This window comes from Rhineura floridana, chromosome 3, assembly GCF_030035675.1.
Source record: "Rhineura floridana isolate rRhiFlo1 chromosome 3, rRhiFlo1.hap2, whole genome shotgun sequence".
In the NCBI taxonomy this organism is placed as follows: domain Eukaryota; kingdom Metazoa; phylum Chordata; class Lepidosauria; order Squamata; family Rhineuridae; genus Rhineura; species Rhineura floridana.
This window is the reverse complement of record NC_084482.1, coordinates 207,226,730-207,250,755: the sequence shown is the minus strand read 5'-3', so window position 1 is coordinate 207,250,755 and position 24,026 is coordinate 207,226,730. Positions and strand designations below refer to the sequence as shown.

The following is a 24,026-nucleotide window of genomic DNA, read 5'->3' as shown; positions in this document are numbered from 1 at the left end:
AAGAACTACATACACCACCTTTGAGCTCCTTCGAGGAAAAGTACGATAAGAAGCTGCAACCTTAACCATGGCTGGATACGCCCTGTACATTCAAAGTACATAGAATAAAATAGAATAGTAGAGTTGGAAGGGTCCTGTAAGGCCATCAAGTCCAACCCCCTGCTCAATACAGGAATTCAACTATAGAATCATGGAACAGCAGAGTAATTACTCCCTCCCAAAGAATCCTCGGACCTGTAGTTTGTTAAGGCTGCTGGGAACTGTAGCTCCATGTGGGGTAAACTATACTTCCCAGGATTCTTTGGGGAGGGAATGTGCTTTAAAGTTATGGTACGTACCATAACTCTACCCAGGAGTAAGTCCTACTGAAATCAATGGGTCTTCTTCCCAGGGACGGGGGCGAGGACCGCAGTCTAACTGTACTGAACAAACCGATCCAATTTTCCGCCCACCTCGGAGAGAGGGGAAAACACAGCGGTCTCTGCTTTGGAGACTATGCAGCCAGGATCCTCCCCTTCCTCATGACTTTGGATAGAGAAAGAAGGGAGAAAACTCTCTCACCTCCAGAGCTAAGAGTGGCAGTCTCTCTCTTTCTCTCATCGCATGTAGATCTCTTGCTTTCTCCCCTCGGTAAGAATCGTGTCCCCTCTTCCTCCTACTCCTCTATAGATCCCACTTACCCAGATTCCTTTCCAAAGGGGATCGGATTTTTTCCCCCTCCACAGACACCCCAAATCTGCAGCCGCTCCCGGAGCTGAAAAGAGGAGAAGGTGGAGGAGGAGAAGGGCGGAAAAAAGTCCCTTCATAAGACTCAGTTTCCAGGGGAGGAGACAGAGCAGGAAGAGGCTAGCCTAACTCCTGGGGCTCCTTTCTAGGCGTCTGCTCTCGGTGCCCTCCTCTGGTGCAAGGAAATAACGGAGGCAGGGATGGAGTCTTCTTTCTGTCTGATTTGCAACTGCGATCCTTATTGGGGGGCGGGGAGGGGGGGTCCGTCCTGCTTGTGCCTTGCAAAAGTCCACGCCGCCAAAAACTTTGCTGGTTTTTGCACGAAGAAAAGCGGGTTTGGTAACAGCGCTTGGGCTCGCAAGGGCTTCTGGGAACCGTAGTTTTGTTTTAATACGGAGATCAATGAGAGAGACCCTTCTATGGGTCCTGACACCCTCACAGGCACGTCTGGTGGAAACACGGGGGAAAAGCCTTCTCGGTGGTTGCCCCCCGGCTCTGGAACTGCCTTCTTGGGGAGGTTAGACTGGCTCCCTCCCTGCTGGCCTTCAGTCGGCGGACTTTCCTGTTCCGACAGGCTTTTGTGAACGGACTGCAAGAACTATTTAACGGGGCTGTTTTTACTGGTTTGTATTTTGTGTGTGTGTGTGTGTTTTAATCGCTATGTTTTAAATGGTTTTAGTTTTAAGCTTAGTTTGATTGCATTTGAACTATAAGTTCTGTATGTTTTATTTACATGTTTTTAACTGTATTTGTTTTCATTTGTGTAAGTTGCCTCGAGTCCCAGTTCTGGGAGAAAGGTGGGATATAAATGATGGTGGTGATGATGATTTAGAGAAACACTGAGATTTAGAGATGATCCCATGGAGAACAGTATGAGGGCACTGGAGTCCAGCCCCAACAAAAAATATTAGTTTTTATAGTAGTTGTTGATTAACAGGAACATAGAAAGCTGCCTTATACTGATTCAGACCAGTGGTCCATCTAGCTCAGTACTATCGACACTGACTGGCAGCAGCTGTCCAGGGCTTGAAGCAAGGAGTCAATCCCAGCCCTACCTGGAGATGCTGGGGTTTGAACCTGGGACCTTCTGCTGTACCACTGAGCTACAGCCCTTCCCCAATAAAACACTCTTTTATTTGTTTTGGGTATTGAACTTAAAGCACATCTAACACACATTTGAAGCACATGACTTCCCCCAAAGAATCCTGGGAAGTGTGGTTTTCCCCTTGCCGTGTTACAAATTCCCAGCAAACTACAGTTTCCAAGAACAATACAGTTCCCATGATCCATTGAGGGAAGTCACGGGTTTCAAAGGCGCATTGGATGGATGGATGGTGTGAACCTGGCGAAGTATCTGCTGCTTCTGCAAGGCAGATTGTTGTGGACTCGGGGCTGCGTCTGCATGCAAGTCTTATAGCAGCACCCACGTAACATCCTTCTCATAAAAAATCTGCCCCATATTATTTTCACCTTTAATCCGGATTCACCATTTCTGCAGAAAATCTGATAAAAAGAAGAAAAACCCAGAGATTAAATGGAGGGGGGGAAGATGGGATGGCATTTTGATAAGGATGACATTTGTGGGCACTGGTCCCACCAGCGCCACACATCTAAGGCAGTATCATACCACTTTAAACAGTCATAGCTTAAGAACATAAGAGGAGCCCTGCTAGATGAGGCCAATGGCCCATCTAGTCCAGCATCCTATTCTCATAGTGGCCAACCAGATGGCCGTTGGAAGCCCACAAGCAAGACCTGAGTGAAAAGACTATCCCCTCCTGCAGTTTTCAGCAACTGGTATTTGAAAGCATGCTGCCTCCATCTGCGGAGGCACAGCATAGCCATCATGGCTAGTAGCCGCTGACAGCCTTTTTCTCCATGAAAAGTGTAGTGTGTTAAGGGTGATGAGAGTTGTTAGGAGATCTCCTATTCCCTTCACAGAGCTACAATTTCCAGAGTGGTTTGTTTATTTATTGCATTTATAGCCCACCTTTCGTCCAAGCAGCTCAAGGAGGCATACATGGTTCTCCCCCTCCTCGTTTAACCCCCACAATATCCCTGTGAGGTAGGTTAGGCTGAGAGGCAGTGAGTGGCCCAAGATCATTCAGGAAGCTTTATGGCTGAGTGGGGATTCAAGCCTTGGTCTCCCAGGTCCTAGTCCAACACTCTAACCACTACACCCCACTGGCTCTCTCTAACAATCAATCCCTCTTCCCAGGGAACTCTGATAACTGTAGTGAGGGAATAAGGGTCTCCTCTTAGTATCCTTCACAAACTACAGGATCCTTGGAGGGAAGCCAGAACTGTTGAAAGTGGCATGATACTGCTTTAGTGCAGATGGGGGGGGCACTGTGAAAAACCTGCATGCATGAATCCACCCTAAACTATCAGGTGCAAGCAACCAAGATGTAATGATGGCCGCCATTTTGGATGGCTTTAAACGAGGATTAGGCAAATTTACGGAGGAGGAGGGCAAGGCTATTAATGGCTATCTGCCTCCAGGATCAGTGGTGCCATGCCTCTGAATCCCTGTCTAGGGCAGCGCAACAGGCAAGGACTGGTGGCTGCGAGTCAGTTCGGCAGTAGAATTCCCTCTGAGTTTTAGTCCGAACTTTCAAGGACTGCTCTTTCAAGTACAGCTTTAGTTTAGAGTAAAACCTGGAGCAGATTCCACTGCCCCACTGACATGGAGCCACTGACAGGGGAATGTTTTGCTTGTGAGCTTTCCAAAAGGCATTTGAAACCTGCTGTAATCATAAGGCCTACAGCCACACTACCCTGAACACGTCTGATCTTGGAAGCTAAGCAGGGTCAGGCCTGGTTAGTACTTGGATGGGAGACCACCAGGGAATACCGGGTGCCATAAGCCTAGAGAAAGGCAATAGAAACCACCTCTGAATACCTCTTAAGATGAAAACCCTAGGAATATATATATTTAAAAAAAAGATTCATAGGGTTGCCATAAGTCGTAATCGACTTGAAGGCATATAACAACAATAATCATAAGAATTTAAGAAATGCCTGCTGGAATCAGGCCAGTTGCCCATCTTGTCTAACTAGCACATAGTGGCCAACTAGATGCTTTTGGAAAGCCCCCAAGCAGGACCCAAGTGGAACAGCGTTCTCCCCAACTGTGATTTCCAGCAACTGGTATTCAGAGACATACTGCTTCCGACAGTGGAGGGAGAGCATAGCTGCTGTGGCTAATAGCCATTGATAGCTCTATCCTCTGCTGGCCTCCATCAAAAGTGTGGATGAGGAGAAAGAGCTTGCTAAAAGCCCCAAAATAGGAGGGGTTGAGCCAGTCCGTAATCCATTGGATCCCAATCTGGCCCCACTATCATCTCAAGAAGATGTTGGTGTGATGCCCCATAAATGTTGTACAGTAATTATGGTAAGTGTCGGTTTTGTAGGGTAAATGTGGTAAGTAGAGTGCGTGAGAGGAGGGAGTACATGGGTTGGAATGTTGAAGAATGCTGAGCTGTGATTGGCTGAGTGTCTGGGTGGTTGAAGGTATAAATGAGAAGATGACAGTTGGAGAGTTGTTGGTTGGTTGTTGGTTCTGGGTTTTGGAGGGGTGGATTTGTGTTTAGGCGGGTAGTGAGGCAGGTTTTAGGACTAAGATGTATAAAGAGAAAAACTATTATATGTAACCACATACATGTTGACTGAACTTAAAGTAATCTTGTTTATTCCTTGTGTTATTAAATAAATAGTTTTGGTTTAACGCCTGATCCTTGGCTGGGATATTACAGACCAGAAGGGTGGGCAGACCAAATACCAAAGCTGGGAACGGTATCAATGGTGGCAGCGGTGAAGGGATAATGTAACAGCAGCAGGTATCCAAAGCAACCCAGGGCTGTAATCTTTAAAGGCAGAAAGATACAGGGGGGTTGTGGCCTGTAAGTGCACCCAGACACTACGTAGCAATCTGTGGAGGAGACTAAGGCACAGTCTCAGGGCAGTATTGCATTACAGAGTGTCAGGTGGTGGTGCCTAGTAGTGGGATCGTGAGAGACCTGTGCTGGGGCCAGGGTGAGAGATCCGTTACGAGACCAGACCCAGAGTAGGGGTCTGACAGCTGGGCTTGACCTGGGCCTGATCACTACTGTGGCACCTCCCGACTGACACAGTGCAGTGAGCAGGGTGTTGAGGATGCCCCCGGCCACCCGGAACAGCATGACTAACCAGGTTGTGGCTTCAACGCCGTCACGCCTTGCCTCATTACGGCCTGGCTGTGGTTCAGATTGCTCTGCAAATGGTGAAATGCTGAGAGTCAGTGGCGGCTGGTGGCTCCATGTCAGTGGAATTGGCTCTGCGTTTTAGCCCTGAACTTCCAAGGAGCTGTCCGTAGTGCTTGCTCCTTGAAAGTTCAGACTAAAACCCGGAGCGGATTCCGCTGCCCAGCGGACAAAGAGCCACCAGCCACCGCTGCTGAGATTCCTAGGTAATAGCAACCGGATAGGCCAGGTTGTACCTTCTCAGCTAAATCATCTTCACTCTGCAGCAGCCCTGCTTTGCACCTTCCTTGCCTGGCTAGACTGGGCCCTTCTATAGGGACAGAGGAAGCTGCCTTCTCCAGACAGCCAGACCATTGGTCCAACTAGTTCGCTATTGGTCAACACTGACTGGCAGCAGCTCTCCAAGGTTTCAGGCAGAGGACATGCCCAGCCCTACCTGGAGATGCCATTGGGAATTGAACCCAGGACCTTCTGCGTGCAAAGCAGCTGCTCTGCCCCTTAGATAGGGAGGGAGGGAGGGAGTAAACTAGTCTACTATACAAAAGTTTTAAAAAAGAATAACATTCAGTGCTCCATCCACTGTTGCCTCTGGCCCCCGGAAGGGACCCCAGATGGGAATGCGGCCCTTGGTGAAAAAGGTTCCTCACCCCATGTTAAAGAAAAAGGGCGGGGATCAGGCATTAAAGCAATTAAAATGTATGGACGAACGCTGCATTGGAATGCAAATGATTCAGCGGTATAGAAATGTCTTATAGAAAGAGTATAAAGAAATGTTCCTGGGGGAGAGAGTGTAATGGAGCCCTTCCCCCCCCCCCTTGCTTTTCCACAGTGAGCTTCTCAGGGTTAAATGGACAAAGCTCTGATTCCTAGAGAAGCCAAGGAAAATGTGAACAGGAGTGTGAAGAGCTGTAGTGTTTAAGGAAGGAGGGAGGGAGGAGAGGGAGATTGAATTACACTTGAATCTCCTTGCATGATCAGCCATAGAGGAACATTTGGAGTTGGACGCCTGAAAGGTGAGGGAGCCTTGCACAGATGAGAGGAGCGATGCTGCTCCAGGAAGAAGGTAGATGAACTTGCAAAGCAGGAGAGGCTAAGAACTGAGGAGGATTTCGGAGGAAACAGGAGGGGAGGTAAGACCCACCCCTCCCCTCTGTCTTGCAGCTCTAAATGCAAAGGAATTGGGATGAGGGGGTTGCTTATGCAGCTGGTCTTAACAGCAGGCAAGATGGGCTTATTTGCAGCGTTGTCCCAAATCCTGGCATCTTCCCTGTAGGGTTCCATAATCTTGGGGGGGGGTATGTGGGTGCATCTTTTCTCTCTCTGAAATAGTGTGCGCAAGCCAAACCAAATCCAAGTGGGTTTGCTGCAAAACATCTCTGGAGATGAAGGTGTTCTTCAGCAGGCACACCTGCTGCTATTTGCTTGCGGCCCGGTGGCATCACCTCCAGACTCAGTGTTTTGCAGGAGGGATCTGAGCACACACTGGGAAATTTACATTTGTGTGATTAAAGCGAGTCGAAGCGCTCTGTCACCCAAGCACAATAAATCCGCTTTTTAAAAAAGCAGACTTCTTGTCGCTAGGAATATGACAAGGTAATACACTGAAAAGTGAGATGAACAAATGATTAATGGGAAGAAGGGTAAACATCCTACCAGCAAATCAGGATGAATGCAGGATGACTGCTCATTGTTGTATAACCTCCCTCCACACAAAGCAGAATGAATGCTCAATAAAGTCTACAGGGTCACTTCCAGACAGCCTGTTTATTGAGCATTCATTCTGATGTGTTTGCAGGGAGATTAGATAACATTGACTAATTAATGAGCATTCATCCTGATGTGTTTGCAGGGAGGTTAGACAGCCCTGTGTCAAAGCAAGTGTCATGCCACACTTAACCAATGCATTTTCCCAAAAAGTTCTCAAAAAGTCCAGGCTTTGGGGGAAAGCGAGTTTGTTCCGCAAGACCTCCCAATCAACTATAGTTGAGCAACCTGAATTGGCCGTACACACAAGTAAGCTTGGCAGGTAAAATCTTGCAAAGATGAATCCTGAGGCTACATTTTAAGGTGCATTGTTGTAATTGGATTGTTTAATTTGTTATTTTAAACATTTGCTTTACAGTTTCATTGTCTTTTGTAAGCTGCTCATGACATAAAAGTTCTTAAATTAGATTTAAAAGAGTTGCTAGAAGCCAAATTGTGTGGTGTAGTGGTTAGAGTGTTGGACTAAGACCCCACCCAGACATGAAGCTCCCTGGGTGAGCTTGGGCCATTCACTGGCTCTCAGCCTGGTCTACCTTGCAGGGCTGTTATGAGGATAAAATGGGGAAAGGGAGAATTAAGTATGTCATCTTGAGCTCCTTTTTCAGAAAACGGGGGAAATAAGTGCAAACTTTATTTAAACTGTTTCTGTGCTGCCTTTTTAACCTCTCCCCCCCAAATATTCATTTTAGCATTAGTGGGGTGTCTATCTCTTGCTCAGCTGGCAATGCTAACCCCTGAGTGGGCCCATCTGAACTGAAATGCCATTAACTTAATCCTGCTGCCTAGCAACCATCCCACAGTTTTTCTCAAGAGGCAGGAAATCGGACACCCAACTATGTCAGTCCCCAACTACAGCCCAGAGGCCTTTTAGTCTCCATTTTCCCCACATTGTGGTTCTTTCCCTCATTGAAAGAAAGAAAGACCCTGGAAGAATAAAAATCCACAAACAGAAATAAAACATGTCAGGAAGATGGCTTGCCACCTCCCACATAGCATTTTTTAAATGGACATCTTGCTCCATTCACTTATAAGGCCTAAGAACTAAATGAGAGGCCTGCCAAGGGACAAGCCCTGACAAGGGACCAGCGCCAGACTGCAGCAGACCCCAAAGGTGGCAGCGATGCAGTGGAACTACCACCACCACCACGGGCTTAAATAGCCTCAACCATGTCAGCATGTTAGCACAATGTGTGTGCACTCCTGCCATCACTCAAGATGGTGGTGGGGGGGTGTTTATGCCCCTGCTGCCATTCTGGGTGCTAGCAAGCATACACACTCTGATGTGGAAATGCAGCAACGCAGGAAGCAGTGTGGCAAGCCTGTGCCGGCAGCAGGGGGTAGGGGTTGCCCAGGAAGGTGGCTCCCACTCCACGATCCATGCCAGCATTGGCTCACGGTGCCCAATGCTAGCACAGATAAGAACATAAGAACATAAGAAGAGCCTGCTGGATCAGGCCAGTGGCCCATCTAGTCCAGCATCCTGTTCTCACAGTGGCCAACCAGGTGCCCGGGGGAAGCCTGCAAGCAGGACCCAAGTGCAAGAACACTCTCTCCTCCTGAGGCTTCCGGCAACTGGTTTTCAGAAGCATGCTGCCTCTGACTAGGGTGGCAGAGCACAGCCATCATGGCTAGTAGCCATTGATAGCCCTGTCCTCCATGAATTTGTCTAATCTTCTTTTAAAGCCATCCAAGCTGGTGGCCATTACTGCATCTTGTGGGAGCAAATTCCATAGTTTAACTATGCGCTGAGTAAAGAAGTACTTCCTTTTGTCTGTCCTGAATCTTCCAACATTCAGCTTCTTTGAATGTCCACGAGTTCTAGTATTATGAGAGAGGGAGAAGAACTTTTCTCTATCCACTTTCTCAATGCCATGCATAATTTTATACACTTCTATCATGTCTCCTCTGACCCGCCTTTTCTCTAAACTAAAAAGCCCCAAATGCTGCAACCTTTCCTCGTAAGGGAGTCGCTCCATCCCCTTGATCATTCTGGTTGCCCTCTTCTGAACCTTTTCCAACTCTATAATATCCTTTCTGAGATGAGGCAACCAGAACTGTACACAGTATTCCAAATGTGGCCGCACCATAGATTTATACAATGGCATTATGATATCGGCTGTTTTATTTTCAATACCTTTCCTAATTATCCCTAGCATGGAATTTGCCTTTTTCACAGCTGCCGCACACTGGGTCGACATTTTCATCGTGCTGTCCACCACAACCCCGAGGTCTCTCTCCTGGTCGGTCACCGCCAGTTCAGACCCCATGAGCGTATATGTGAAATTAAGATTTTTTGCTCCAATATGCATAATTTTACACTTCTTTATATTGAATTGCATTTGCCATTTTTCCGCCCATTCACTCAGTTTGGAGAGATCTTTTTGGAGCTCTTCGCAATCCCTTTTTGTTTTAACAACCCTGAACAATTTAGTGTCGTCAGCAAACTTGGCCACTTCACTGCTCACTCCTAATTCTAGGTCATTAATGAACAAGTTGAAAAGTACAGGTCCCAATACCGATCCTTGAGGGACTCCACTTTCTACAGCCCTCCATTGGGAGAACTGTCCGTTTATTCCTACTCTCTGCTTTCTGCTTCTTAACCAATTCCTTATCCACAAGAGGACCTCTCCTCTTATTCCATGACTGCTAAGCTTCCTCAGAAGCCTTTGGTGAGGTACCTTGTCAAACGCTTTTTGAAAGTCTAAGTACACTATGTCCACTGGATCACCTCTATCTATATGCTTGTTGACACTCTCAAAGAATTCTAATAGGTTACTGAGACAGGACTTTCCCTTGCAGAAGCCATGCTGGCTCTGCTTCAGCAAGGCTTGTTCTTCTATGTGCTTAGTTAATCTAGCTTTAATAATACTTTCTACCAGTTTTCCAGGGACAGAAGTTAAGCTAACTGGCCTGTAATTTCTGGGATCCCCTCTGGATCCCTTTTTGAAGATTGGCATTACATTTGCCACTTTCCAGTCCTCAGGCACGGAGGAGGACCCGAGGGACAAGTTACATATTTTAGTTAGCAGATCAGCAATTTCACCTTTGAGTTCTTTGAGAACTCTCGGGTGGATGCCATCCGGGCCCGGTGATTTGTCAGTTTTTATATTGTCCATTAAGCTTAGATCAATGCTAGCACCACCCAGCCTCAACCGCAGGGGCCCCTGTAAGCTGTAGGGGCCCTTGGCCAGTGCCCAACCTGCCCACCCACTGGCGCCAGGCCTGCCAAGGGACCCTCCTGCTTCCCACTGTTCCCAAGCCAATAGGCTTGAGAAGCCCACAAGCAGGGCATGAGTGCAAGAGGCCTCTCCCACTGTTGTTCCTGCTGATGAAGGGCTGTAGCTCAGAGGGAGAGGGCCTGCTCTGAATGCAGAAAGTCCCAGGTTCAATCCTTGCAATCTCCAGGTAGGGCTGGGAATGTCCCCTGCCTGAAACCCTGTTGCCAGTCAGTGTTGACCAATGCTCTGACTCGGTATAAAGCAGCTTCCTATGGATCTATCATCAGAAATCAGCCATGATAAGTCAAGACTCAAGACCTGGCCCCAAAATGTTTCAGTGTGAACTGCTCTCACTATCCAGGCTCTAGCCATGCCCATTCCCAGGCTACTCCATTCCATTCACTCCCCACTCCCCCAAATAGTCCAAATTGGTATAAGACATTTTCCAATGTTCCCAGTGTTACTCCTCAGCAACTGGTGCTCAGAGGTAAACCTCCAGCAACAGAAACAGTGTTGTTAGACAACTGGGACCGGGAACCAAATATTGTAACATCAAGGGCTCCTTCTCAGGGTTCTGGCCAGTTATGCCCTTTTTTAGGATACTCCCATTCCATCTCCCCGGTTTTCCATTCCCCCTCCCAATAGCCAGTCAGCATCCCATGGCCACAGAGCATGCTCAATCTTCATTGGGATGTGGGTTCTCCTCCCCCTATCAGGTTTTTAAAAAAAAAAAAAAAATCTGCAAACGTTGGGGTTCCCCCAAGCCTGCCGATACCACCTTCCTGTGTGTGGATGGTGCCGTCTTTGGCTGTGTAAGCAACGGCACTCTCAGCTTGGACATCAGAAATAGTAGTAGATCCTTCCTCCTTTTTAATAGAACTACCTTAAGGGAGAGTTCTGTATGACATCACAAACTCATTGTTGATCTGTAGCTCTTTGTAACAGGCCTCTCTCCATCTCCTATCTCACTTTCCTGATAGACCTGAGCCATCTTTAAACAAGCATCTTCAGCGCCATGGGCTCCTCCTGCTAAAAACCCTGCAGAGCGAGAGTGGTGGTAGCGGTGGGAAAGACATTTTTTGCTCCTCCTTTCCAGACCAAACTAGATCCAGCCCTGCCGCAACCCAGACGGAAAATGGAGCAGAAGTTTCCTGAGGGCCTCCGAGGAAGAAGAAGAAATGTCTTGGGAGACCCTGGCAAAATCTCGATGCACAACTCTCTACAGAGAACCATAAAGGAGAAAGAGAAGGAGCTGCCTTGGCTGTGGGAGAAAGAGCCAAAGAAGATCCAGGGGCAACTCATGCAGTGGAATCCAGCGCACCGGTATCTGCTCAAGTCATGGGATGAAGAAACTGGATCCCTGGCCTCCTTCAAGGGAGCAGTTAGCAACAGCTTGCACCCTGAACATGCAGGGGTGATTCAGTTCCCCCCAACCCTCCGCAAGGAATCTCCACAGATCTGCAGAGCAGAAGCCAGTGGGGATATGGAGGCAGAAGCACCAGGGAAGGGCTTCCTAAGACGGGAAGCACAGCGTCAACGCTTCAGGGAGTTCCTTTACCAGGAGGCTGAGGGGCCCCGAGAGGCTTGCAGGCGGCTTCGCCATCTTTGCTGTCAGTGGCTGAAGCCAGAGCGACGCACGAAAGAGCAGATCCTGGAGCTGCTGATCCTGGAGCAATACCTGGCGATCTTGCCGCTAGAGATCCAGAGCTGGGTGAGAGAATATAGCCCAGGTAACTGCTTCCAGGCGGTGGCCCTGGTTGAGGATTTCCTGCAGAAGCGACAAAAGGCCAAGAGGCGGAAGGGTCAGGTGAGAAGGTCCCATCTGGATAATCCTGGGTGGGCCAGGGATCCATTCATTGGACAAGAAGTAAGATTTTCTTCCAATGACAGGGTGTTAGAAGAGGCATTCTCTCCTGTGTGAAAGAAAGAGGCATTCCATCCTCTGTGTGTGTGTGTGTGTGTGTGTGTGTGGGCATGTGTGTGTATGCGCATGAGAGAGAGAGAGAGAGAGAGAGAGAGAGAGAATATGTGTTAGATGGTGTTAGAAGAGGCATTCTCTCCTTTGTGAAAGAAAGAGGCATTCCATCCTCTTTGTGCATGTGTGGCAGTGTATGTGTATGCGCATGAGAGAGAGAGATGGTGTTAGAAGAGGCATTCTTTCCTTCATGAAAGGAAGAGGCATTCCGTCTCTCTCTCTCTCTCTCTCTCTCTCTCTCTCTCTCTCTCTCTCTCTCTCTCTCTCTCTCTGTGAGAGAGTGTGAGAGAGTGTGAGAGTGTGAGTGTGTGAGAGTGAGCTTCAAGAGTGGGGCTTACTTTCAAATAAGCACGCTTTGGGGATTGTGCTGCAAAGGGGAGAATAAGCCAAAGACCCTGCAGACCAGGTGGGTTTTGAGGAGAGAGTTGAAGGGCGGGAGGGAGGTGGCACCACATACACATTCAAGGAGGCAGTTCCACGTGGAAGGGAGAACGAAGGAGGAAAGGGCTCTGGGGGATCAAAGGCTATCGACTGGGGTTGATAGAGATAGAAGAGTGGAAAGTGAAGGGTTGGGACAAGACCATAGAGAACTGCAAAGGCAAGGAGTCTGTGCTGGGTTCAGTGAGGGAATCTAAGGGGGCCAAATGTGCTGCTCCCTAAAGGTGACCACTGCTGACGTGTTCCTGCACCATAATCTTTTAGCTGTTCCCAGAGGAGGAAGTGAACCCTGCCGAGGAAGATCAGGTTCCATCAGAAATGGGGCTGGAGGCCTCTTTTGTCAAGCAGGAGGCTGGCGAGGATGATGGCATGGGAGGTAAGGAGGGCTCTTGCCTCCGTTCTTGGATGTGCCTCTGTGAGTCATGGAGTCTCCCGTCTCAATAAGCATCAGGACTAGGCTCCCCAAATAAGGGGCTTTTCCAAATAAGGACTGGGCTCCCCAATCCCTGTATGCGGTGTGTCCGAGTAAAGAGCTGGTGAAATCTGAACCTTTTGCAGGGATGGGCACATCTGTCCATTCTTGCTTCCTCTCTGTTTCTCATTGTTTCAATCTTCAGTTCAGTTCCCCACATTTCCACATGAGTTTGTTGTTTTTATAAAAGTCCTCATGAAAATTCATGAGCATTTTAGTGCAAATTTCTCCTAATATCATAGAATCACAGAATTGGAAGGGGCCTATGAGGCCATCGAGTCCAACCCCCTGCTCAATGCAGGTATCCCAGTTAAAGCATACCTGACAGGTGGCTGTCCACCTGCCTCTTGAAGGCACCCAGTGTTGGAGAGCCCACCACCTCCCTAAGTAATTGGGTCCATGGTCATACCGCTCTAACAGTTAGGAGGTTTTTCCTAATGTCCAGTCGAAATCTGGCTTCCTGTTACTTGAGCCCATTATTCTGTGTCCTGCACTCTGGGACAATCAAGAAGAGATCCCGGCCCACCTCTGTGTGGCAACCCTTCAAGTACTTGAAGAGTGCTATCATATCTCTCCTCAGTCTCCACTTCTCAAGGCTAAACATGCCCATTTCTTTCAGTCTGTCCTTATAGGCATTTGTTTCCAGTCCCATGATCATCCTTGTTGCCCTCCTCTGAACCTGTTCCAGTTGGTCCGCATCCTTCTTAAAGTGTGGTGTCCAGAAGTGGACACAGTACTCAAGATGAGGCCTAACCGGTGTTGAATAGAGGGAAACCAATACTGATTTGAAAACTATAATTCTGTTAATGCAGCCTAAAATAGCACTTGCCTTTTTTGCAGCCATATCACACTGTTAGCTCATATTCAGCTTGTGATCAACAACAATCCCAAGATCCTTCTTCCATGTAGTATTGCTGAGCCAAGTATCCCCCATCTTGTAACTGTGCATTTGGTTTCTTTTTCCTAGGTGTAGAACTTTACACTTATCCCTTTAAATTTCATTGTTGTTTTCAACCCATGCTCCAACCTTTCAAGATCCTTTGAATTTTGTTTCTGTCTTTCAAGGTATTAGCTGTCCCGCCTACTTTTGTATCACCTGTAAATTTGATAAACATTCCGTGCACCTCCTCATCCAAGTCATTAATAACAATCTTGAAGAGCACTAAGCACAGGACTGAGCCCTGTGGTACCCCGCTCCCTACCTACCCCCAGTTTGAGAAGGGACCATTGATAAGCACTCTTTGAGTACGATTCTGTAGCCAGCTGTGGATCCACCTGATAGTTGTTCCATCCAGCCCACATTTAGCTAGCTTGCTAATCAGAATATCATGGGGCACTTTGTCAAAAGCTTTGCTGAAGTCAAGATATATTACGTCCACAGCATTCCCACAGTCTATAAGGGAGGTTACCTGATCAAAAAATGAGATAAGATTAGTCTGGCAGGATTTGTTCTTGATGAATCCATGTTGGTCCCTAGTAATCACTGCATTGTTTTCAAGATTGATCGCTTTATAATCTGCTCCAGAATTTTCCCAGGGACTGATGTCAGGCTGACTGGTCTGTAGTTCCCAGGTTCCTCCTTTTTGCCCTTTTTGAAGATGGGGACAAAATTAGCCCTCCTCCAGTCATCCGACACTTTACCCATCCGCCACGACTTCACAAAAATAACAAACAGTGGTTCCGAGAGTTCTTCAGCCAGTTACTTCAATACTTTAGGTCCTAGAGGATGCAGTTCATCAGAGATTTGAACTCATTCAAAGAGATTTAGTATACCTTGACCATTTGTCTATCAATCCTGCCCCTAATACACACATTTTTAAGCAATATTGACTGATGACGTTTCTGCAAAGCATATTTTCCCTAATATGTATTTGTTTACCTAATATAATGCATTTTAGGTTATTTCCACTAACGTGCATTTTTATGCATACTGCACTGCTGTGAATGTGTACACATTACTTGGCTGGAGAGCTGCACTGTGAAATTTGAAGAAATAAGTTTGGACGATGCCTGTGTTTCAGCTCACATGTTGCTTTGGAAAGTATGAATTTGGGAGGCCCGCCTTTAAATGCGAACTGAAGCCAATCCCCCCTCCCCAGCATATGCTCTCTCCTTAGACGCCAGCCGTGTACAGAACATCCAATGGCAAACTCTATCCCACCTAACAACGTTGGCCACTTTGTTTGCCATACGCACATCATGGCCAGAGCTAACAGTGGTAACACAGAAAAGTGGGCTATCTGGTATCTGTCGGAAAGTGTGAATTTGATAGCTTCACCATTAAATGCAAATTGAATTTCTCCCCCCCCCCCAGTCCCTAATCTTTAGATCAGGGCTTCCCAAACTTGCCTAAACAAAAAAGCTTTGAGCAGGCCCTGACAGGAATACAGCAGAGGCGCCTGCCTGATGTCAGCCGGCAGGGAGTTCCAAAGAGGAGGTGCTGAAAGAACGATTCCTTACGAGTGCGGAATGAGCGTTATGTGGCACCTGCAACAGTGCCTGTTCTGCTGAGTGAAGTGTTCAAGTGGGCATGACCAGGGGACCTGCTCCTAGCGCCTGCTTGTTCTTGCTTCCCAAAGCCCCTGGGAGCAAACCTCTGATGAGGGCTTCTTGGTAGGGAAAAAATTGCATTTCCCCCTAGAATCCTTCATCAGAGTTTTCATGACCCAGCAGTGATCACAACGTAGTTCCAGAGGCGGCAGAGTCTCCGGATGAAGGAGCCTGACTGAGAGGAGTCCACAGAACACCCTCCCATAGCCCCAGGGCCAGCCAGGAGGCTAGAGCTGTTCCATTTTTCTCTTCCAATTGATGCTCAGCATCCTGTGGCTACTGAGCATGCTCGGTCTCCATTGGGCTGTTTGGAGGGCTGGGTTTTCTCTTTTCCCCCTCCTGCATTTTGATGTGCTTCTGCAAGCCTTGCAGTTCCTCTGAGCGTGCTGATGCTACCTTCTCATTTCTCGCCATCTTTTGTTGGCACTCTCCACCTATGTTTGTCAGAGCTTGGAAAAGTTACTTTTTTGAACTACAACTCCCATCAGCCCCAGCCAGCATGGCCACTGGATTGGGCTGATGACAGTTGTAGTTCAAAAAAAGTAACTTTTCCAAGCTCTGCGTTTGCTGTTAGAGGGAAGGATGATGGGCTGAAACATTTTATGTGGATCTGCTGTGCGGCAGAAGCCAGGATGACAGCTGAATCGTCTAGAGCAGTGCTTCCCAAACTTTTTCCCCCTGCGGACCACTTGAAAAGGACTGATGGTCTTGGCGGATCGCTTAATGATTTTTTTCTCCTTTGTAGCAATTGTAACTTGTTGTGCTCGAAGCTGTATGGTTTTTAAGTTAATTTTTCTTGCTGCTTGTATTTCTTATATTGTATTTTATTGCATTACAATTTACACTCCATAGAATTCAAATTGTAATACAGTAAAATGACAGGCTCAGAGCCCTGACCCTGGTCCAGCTCCTTTACCTGGAGACTCTGCTGCCTTCAACTCTGTGTCATGATCACTGCCGGATCATGACATCTCAAATTCAAGGTTCTAGTTTTGGTGTACAAAGCCCTATACAGCTCAGGACCAGGATACCTGAAAGACCGTCTTACCCCTTATATGCCCAGTCGATCACTGCGCTCTGCAGGTGAGGGCCTCCTGCAGATACCATCTTATCAGGAGGTCCGTTCTGCACAACATAGGAAGTGGACCTTTAGTGTGGCGGCACCTACCCTGTGGAATTCCCTCCCTTTGAATATTAGGCAGGTGCCATCTCTGCTATCTTTTCAGCGCCTTTTGAAGGCTTTCCTCTTTCAACAAGCCGAGACCTATCCCAGTCTACATCTGTGTTAGAATTGCTTGTTAATATGTTTTTTTAATAATGTTTTTAACCGTTTTTAAAAGATGTTTTTAAAGCTTTTTTTAAAAAAATGTTGTTAACATTGTTTTGTTTTAATGTATTTTAAAGTCTGTTTTTATGATGTGTTAAAGTGTTTTTAGCGCTTCTGTGTGCCACCCTGGGCTCCTGCTGGGAGGAAGGGCGGAATATAAATCAAATAATAAATAAATAAAATCTCTGATGAAGGATTCTAGGGGGAAATGCTTTTTTTTTTCCTACCAAGAAGCTCTCATCAGAGGATTGCTCCCAGAGGCTTTTGAGAGAAAAGGCTAGCAGGCACTAGGAGCAAGTGTTCCCAGATCTGCCATCGGATTGCTCCCCTTTCCTCCTCCCCCCACCCCCGGGACACAAAATCTGGTCTGAAAACTCCCCATAGAGAATGCTTGCCTTGGGCTCCCTCATAAGTTGCTGTGAGATACCTTGTGACTGAAGTAAGAGAATAGAAATATTTTCAATAAATAAATACATTTGTGCAAACTCTAAACTTGCTTGATGTAACAAGGTTATATTCGTTTCAGCAGAGGGAAGGCGAACGGTGAAGGTACTGGTAGAAGATTTACAGCCAGAAAGATCTCAGCATGCAGAAACGGCCTCAGGAATTGCAGAGAAAGTTCTTGCCCAGTGTTGTGAGCAGACAGAAGCCCCTCAGATCCAACAGAACCTGCTACGGGGGCAAGAAACTCACCTGGAGAAAATTGCCAATGATCTTGCTCCTTATATGAGTGACCTTGGAGAGTCCACAGCTGAATGGGTCATCCAAAAGGGTCAGAATGGTGAGACAAGCTCTGAGTATGGGCAGGCTTTCCCTATGAGTCTGAGCCTTAACAGACCTCAGGGAACCAACATGGTGGAGAAACGGTATAAATGTTTGGCCTGCGGAAAAAGCTTTGGTGTGAGATCAGGCCTCATTGCACATGAGAGAACCCACACAGGGGAGAAGCCGTATCAATGTTCAGACTGTGGGAAGAGCTTCAGCGTGAGCTCCAGCCTCAGTGCTCACAAGAGGACCCACACAGGGGAGAAGCCGCACCAATGTTCACATTGTGGGAAGAGCTTCACAGTCAGCTCAGCCCTCAAGAGGCATTACAGGACACACACAGGCGAAAAGCCATATGAATGCTTAGGCTGTGGGATGAGATTCTGCCAGAAAGCCAGCTTGATGATCCACCAGAGAATCCATACAGGGGAAAAACCTTGCCAGTGCTCAGTCTGTGGGCTGAGCTTTAGTGACCCCTCAGTCCTTTTTGCTCACTATAGGACCCATAAGGGAGACAAACCGTACCAGTGTTCCGAATGCAGCAAGAGCTTCTGCCAAAGACGGGACCTTGTTAACCACCAGAAGATGCACTTGGGGGAGAGGCAGTACAAATGCTCTGAATGTGGGAAAAGCTTCAGCGTGAGCTCGCGCCTTAAGAAACATCAGAAAATCCATACAGGGGAGAGGCCGTTCCAGTGTTGGGAGTGTGGGAAAAGGTTTTGTTCAAGCACAGACCTCATCATCCACGAGAGAGCCCATGCGGGAGACAAGCCATACAAATGCTCCTTCTGTGGTAAAAGGTTCTGCCGCAGCTCCGAGGTTGTTAGTCATGAGAGAATCCACACGGGTGAGAAGCCATACAAATGTCTTGAGTGTGGAAAAAGCTTTAGTGTTAGCTCACGCCTTAGTACACACAAGAGGGTCCACACGGGGGAGAGGCCATTTAAATGCTTGGAATGTGGGAAAGCGTTCAGTTATAAAGCACACCTTGTCACACATCAGAGAGTCCACACAGGAGAACGGCCATATAACTGCTCAGTATGTCCGAAAACGTTCCGTGGGCGTACCTGCCTTATGGCGCATGAGAGAATCCACACAGGGGAGAGACCATTCAAATGCTTGGACTGTGGGAAAAGCTTCCTTAACAGCTCAAACCTTGTTACTCACCAAAGAATGCATTTAGAAAGAAATTGATAATGTTTAGAATGTAGAACACTATAGAACATGCCTAGGATTTCACAAGAAATGTAAAGTTTCTGTTTGAATAGTTGCTTCTAGTGCTAGAAATAAGCATGCAAATATTGCAGCAGTCTGAGACCCATTTAAAGAAATAAACAGCAAGAGCTGTATGGAATTGCCATATTTTGTCTTCTCATTTCTTACAGAACATCCAAATGGTCCCACTGCCAACCCACTACATTCCAGTATCTTCTGTGTTGTCCTCCCATGTTTTTTCCTCCAGACCCAAATTGTGATGATTAAAAGAAGAAATTAAAAAGCAATTGTAGCATTATAATTAACAGGTAAATTTATATAGCCACTCCATAATATAAGTTCACTGGGCAGCCCATAAAACCAATCCAACTATTAAAATATGATATTTGTCCAATGTTGGCATGCAAAGCATACTGAGGCCTTTTCAGGGCTGCTGTAGCTTTAATTGAAAGCTTTCTCCCTTTTATTGCTTCCTGTTGAGTATAGCGCATGTCAAAATGAATAATTCGCTTACGGACTTCATTACCACAAAATGTAGTAGTGGTCACAGGCTTTAGATGATTTTAAAAGGAGATGAAGCTCAGGAGGAGAAGGGCCATAGCTCAGTGATTAGAGCATCTACTTTGCATGCAGAAGGTCCCAAGTTCAATCCCTGCCATCTCCAGGAAGGAATGGAAGAGCCCCCTGCCCAAAACCTCAGAGAGCTGATGGACCAATGGTCTGACTCAGAATAAGGTAGCTTTCTAAGGATCTATCAACAGAAGTCAACCATGAAGTCACGACCTGCCACAAAATATTGCAGCATGAAGTGCTCCCACCACCAATGCTTTAGCCATAACCATTCCCTGGATACTCCATACCATTCCATATCTCCCCCCCCATTTAATCAGAATTCTTTGGTCACTGACCAGTTTGGGCAGGCCTAACTTGGGGTATTCTCTGAGAGATTCGCTGATTGTTATCAACAGATACCTCTTTTGTTAAAAGAGGGTAGTTGATCACTATTTAGATGGCCCCACAATGACTACGAAATGACCAGAAACTGTTCTGGAATGCGAGAGCCATTTTTAAACCTTCCCCCTTGGCTAGGTATAAAAGAGCCATTTTTTGGAGAATGTCGCATTTCTCCATGGGAAACCTTCTGGGGCCGCGTGCCACTGATGGGTGGGGCCAGATGTAAAAATGAGCAGAGCAGTGGATGTGATTTTCACGGTAGGTTGCATTCCAACCTGGCAAAAAGTAAGAGCTTTCAACACTAGGGATGGAAGAGAAATTTGATTCAGTTCACATTTAAAGGAAAATCTATCAAATTCACACTTTCCAAAACAGTATGTGGACTAGAACGCAGCCATACTTCGAAATTCACACCCGTGAGTTGTGCAGTGCGGTTCTTCAGCCGAGTAAAGTGTGCAAAAATATACTAGGGTAAAGTGCATAAAAATTAGTGAACATAACAAAAATGCATTAGATTGGGGGAAATTGCTTTGCAAAACATGTATATTAGGCAAAAATTGCATTACAAATGGGCTGTATCCAATGCTACTCCTACCAGCAGACCCACGAAGTTAATGGATGGAAATGGAGTGCCTTCAAGTCGATTCCGACTTATGGCGACCCTATGAATAGGGTTTTCATGGTAAGCAGTATTCAGAGGGGGTTTACCATTGACTTCCTCTGAGGCTGAGAGGCAGTGACTGGCCCAAGGTCACCCAGTGAGCTTCATGGCTGGGTGGGGATTCAAACCCTGCTCCCAGGTCGTAGTCCAACACTCTAATCCAGCCTTTCCCAACCAGTGTGCCTCCAGATGTTGTTCGACCACAACTCCCATCAGCCTCAGCCAGCATTGCCAATGGTCAGGAAGATGGGAGTTGTGGTCCAACAACATCTGGAGGCACGCTGGTTGGGAAAGGCTGCTCTAATCACTACGCCACACTGGCTCTCACTAAGTTAATAGATATGACTGATGTAGGTACATTTCAATGGGTCTACTCTGAGTTAAACTTAGTTGGCTAAGAAAAATGCTGATGAACTTTCAGGAGGACCTTCAACAAAAGAATAGACAAACTGATACAGAAATGTGGAGATCTGCACTTAAGACTGGAAAAATGAGACAAGGAAACTGAGATTCACCTGTCCTTATTCCACACACACACTTCGCATCTCTCCATCCATAAGCACCTAAGATGAGCCTGCTGGATCAGGCCAAAGGCAGCCCATCTAGTCCAGCATCCTGTTCTCGCAGTGGCCAGCCAGATGCCCCAATGAGAAGCCCGCAAGCAGGACCTCAGCACAAGGCCACTCTCCCCACTTGTGATCCCCAGGAACTGACATCCAGCCTCTGATGACATTCAGCAAACGGCCCCTGAGGATGGAAACAGAGCACGTCCACCATGGCTAGCAGCCACTGATAGCCTTGTCCTCCACATAATTGCTTAATCCTCTTTTAAAGCTGTCCAAGTCGGTGGCCATCACTGCCTCTTGTGGGAGCAAAGTCCATACGTGAACTAAGGACCTTCTTTTGTCGGTCTAGGCAAGCAAGAGGCGTTCTCACAGTTCAGGAACAAATTCCAGCCAGGCAAAAGTACTCAAGGAGGGTGCAGAGGCAGGGTGTGATCTGGGGGAGTGTACCAAGAGCCAAATAGAGAGGTCCAGAGGGCCACATTCTGCCTCCTTGACTTGAGATTCAACACCTCTGTTGTACAGAGAACAAATAGTAGCTGCTCCCAGGTGAGTGGTTCCTTGCACTATCCAATCATTGTAGAAATGGACTGCCTTCAAGTCGATCCCGATTTATGGCGACCCTATGAATAGGGTGTTCATGGTAAGCAGTGTTCAGAGGGGGTTTCCCATTGCCTCCCTCTGAGGCTAGTCCTCCCCAGGTGGCTAGGGCCTGCTCAGCTTGCCACAGCTGCACAAGACAGCCCCTTCTTTTGCCGCAATTGCCAGCTGGGGGGCAACTGGGCTCCTTGGGGCTCTGCAGCTTGCCCACGGCTGCACAGGTGGCAGGGCAGGTAACCCCTGAGCCACTCACTGTGGGGTGATCTTTAGCTGGCCCTTTACACTCAGGAGACACGAGCAGGGCTTTGAACTCACAGACTCTGGACTCCCAGCCAGGCTGTCCTTCCCACTGTGCTGTACCAGCTGTACTTTCCATGATAAGCTAAAAGTGGAATTGCAACTGACATATCATCACCTGGCCAGAAGTAGTGCCTTTTTTGTTACCTGTACATCCCACTTCCCCTCGCTGGATCGTCACCTTGTAGTGGCGAGTGGGCTTGCGTGTTCCAATGAACCCTGTGACCGATGCCGTTGTCAGGAGTCATGTACTCCCAGCAGGGTCACCCACGGCGGTAAGGTCAACGGAGAGGAACCAGACATAGAACGATCCAAGAAAGTCCTCAATGGCAGAACAGGCGGAGGATAACAATGTGTATGTTACAACGGCTGTGAAGGCGGATGAAGGCTGCAGCAGATAAAGGACCTCCAACCATCATGGTACCCATGCCATTGGATCAAAGCCTTTTTCTGTCGAGATTGTGTGTTGATCGTGGTGCACCGATCTCCCCACATAAAACAAATTCACGCACAGGCGTCTTCCATAACAAAAGTCCCACGGCGATTGGCAAATGGCAACGTCGCCAAGAAGACATCCCACTTACGTGTCATCTGCCGTGGGTGCAGCCATTTGATGTTCAGCACACATTCGGGGAAGGGCCGCAGCTGAGTGGCAGAGCATCTGCCTTGTATGCAGAAGGTCTCAAGTTCAATCTCCAATGGCATCTCCAGGTAGGGCTGAGAATCTGAAGGCCTGCTGCCAGTCAGTGTAGACATTACTGAGCTAGATGGACCAATGGTCCGACTCTGCATAAAGCAGCTTCCTATGTCCCTTGTGGTGGGTTCCCTTTGACGTCCAGTGTTTTTTTTTTAATTATCTTTCAATTAGCGCTGAAATATGTCAGTTTTTGGTTTCTCGCTTCTCAGCTTTCATATTGTTTTGAATTTTGATTGTTTTGAAGAGTGTATCGATATCTGAATGTTTATGTACACTTGCAGGATTCCATATTTGGATGAAGGCGCTGCGTAGACATGTTCTTAATAAATGATGTGACCTATTTTATTTTTAAATTTATTTTAAGAAGCATTCCTGTTGCCATCATTTTAGCAACATAGTTAATGGCAGTGACTGGTGGTGAATGGCAGTGACTTGGCCCAGTTATGAGGAACTTTCCTGGCAGGCCATTGGTCTGGTTTTTGAAATATTTCCTAGCTGATGTTAATAAGTCTACAACAGAGTCAGTGGCTAAGTTCCTCTTCTCTGCCCAAAGGAGTCGCAAGAGGATTCTTCTCTTTTAGCTGCTATTTCTTTTATGTTGTACTGTGATATTTCCGTATCTTAACTATTCTGACGTTTTATTGACTATTTTATTTGAATGGGTCTGTGACCGTATATTAATAAACAAACAGACTGGGAAGGGAGTTTTTGTTGGCCTGCCTTGGAAGCCTCATAAGTGTAGGCCGTTCCTCTGGCAGACGTGATGTGAGCAGCAGCAGACTTCCGAGCGTTAATCCATGAGCCTCCATCTATGCTCAACCTGTATATTTGTAAATAAACACAAACATTACAAAACACCACAAGTAAGCCTCCTTTCTGAAGCAAAGCAAACCCAGGTGAGCACTGCATGCCTTCTCGCTGCCCCACAGCCTGCACAAATCCATCTGGCGACAATCGGGGCAAAATGCATTTTCTGTGGTGGTCACGCCGAACCTTTGAAGTCAACTTTGAAATCTTGCTGCTGTTAGCTTTTAGTAGTTATGTTATCTACTGTGGACAGTGTATATTTTCTGGGTTTATTCAATGAAGGGTTGTAGCTCAGTAATAGAGCATCTGCTTTGCACACAGAAGGTTCCAGGTTCAATCCCCAATCGCATCTCCAGGTAGGGCTGGAAGAGAGTCCTGCCTGAAATCCCGGAGAACTGCTGCCAATCAGTGTAGGTGCAAAGCTTCACCTGTTGGGTTTCCTCCTGTCACACACCTCTTAAAGGTATAGTGGCCTTTGCAGGAGAAAAAAATGGGTAGTAATCCTAGATGACTAAGACATAGCATTACTACTCGAAACAAAAATGGCTGAGCTCCTGTACTCCCTTAACAGCTTGTAGCAGGCAGAAACCCATCAGGGGTAGCATGAAAGTGATAGCGATAGGGAGACACTTCCACTGCTCAGGGATCTCTCTGCCAGGGAAAGAGAAAGAAAGAACAAGGCACGAAGAACCAGAATCAGACTTTGATGGGCTACTGTAAGAGGGCCCACTCGATTCCTAGAAAAATCTGTGGGTG

The 24,026-nt window shown here is 47.2% G+C and overlaps 1 protein-coding gene and 1 pseudogene across 3 annotated transcripts; both read left to right on the top strand.

The window, feature by feature from the left end:
* The first annotated feature begins 971 nt into the window (after nucleotides 1-971).
* LOC133381335 (zinc finger protein ZFP2-like) lies at nucleotides 972-18,836 on the top strand. Of its 3 annotated transcripts, none has more exons than XM_061620327.1 (4): nucleotides 972-1,349; nucleotides 10,930-11,756; nucleotides 12,627-12,738; nucleotides 17,241-18,836. In XM_061620327.1, exons 2-4 carry the CDS (start codon nucleotides 11,085-11,087, stop codon nucleotides 18,668-18,670), a joined length of 2,214 nt encoding a protein of 737 aa, XP_061476311.1. In that variant the 5' UTR covers nucleotides 972-1,349; nucleotides 10,930-11,084; the 3' UTR covers nucleotides 18,671-18,836. The 3 variants fall into 3 exon arrangements, with proteins under 3 accessions (XP_061476311.1, XP_061476310.1, XP_061476309.1); XM_061620326.1 differs by having other exon boundaries at nucleotides 973-1,349; nucleotides 11,046-11,756; nucleotides 17,238-18,836; XM_061620325.1 differs by having other exon boundaries at nucleotides 973-1,349; nucleotides 17,238-18,836.
* LOC133382593 (5S ribosomal RNA) lies at nucleotides 3,487-3,595 on the top strand (annotated as a pseudogene).
* Nucleotides 18,837-24,026: the final 5,190 nt, after the last annotated feature.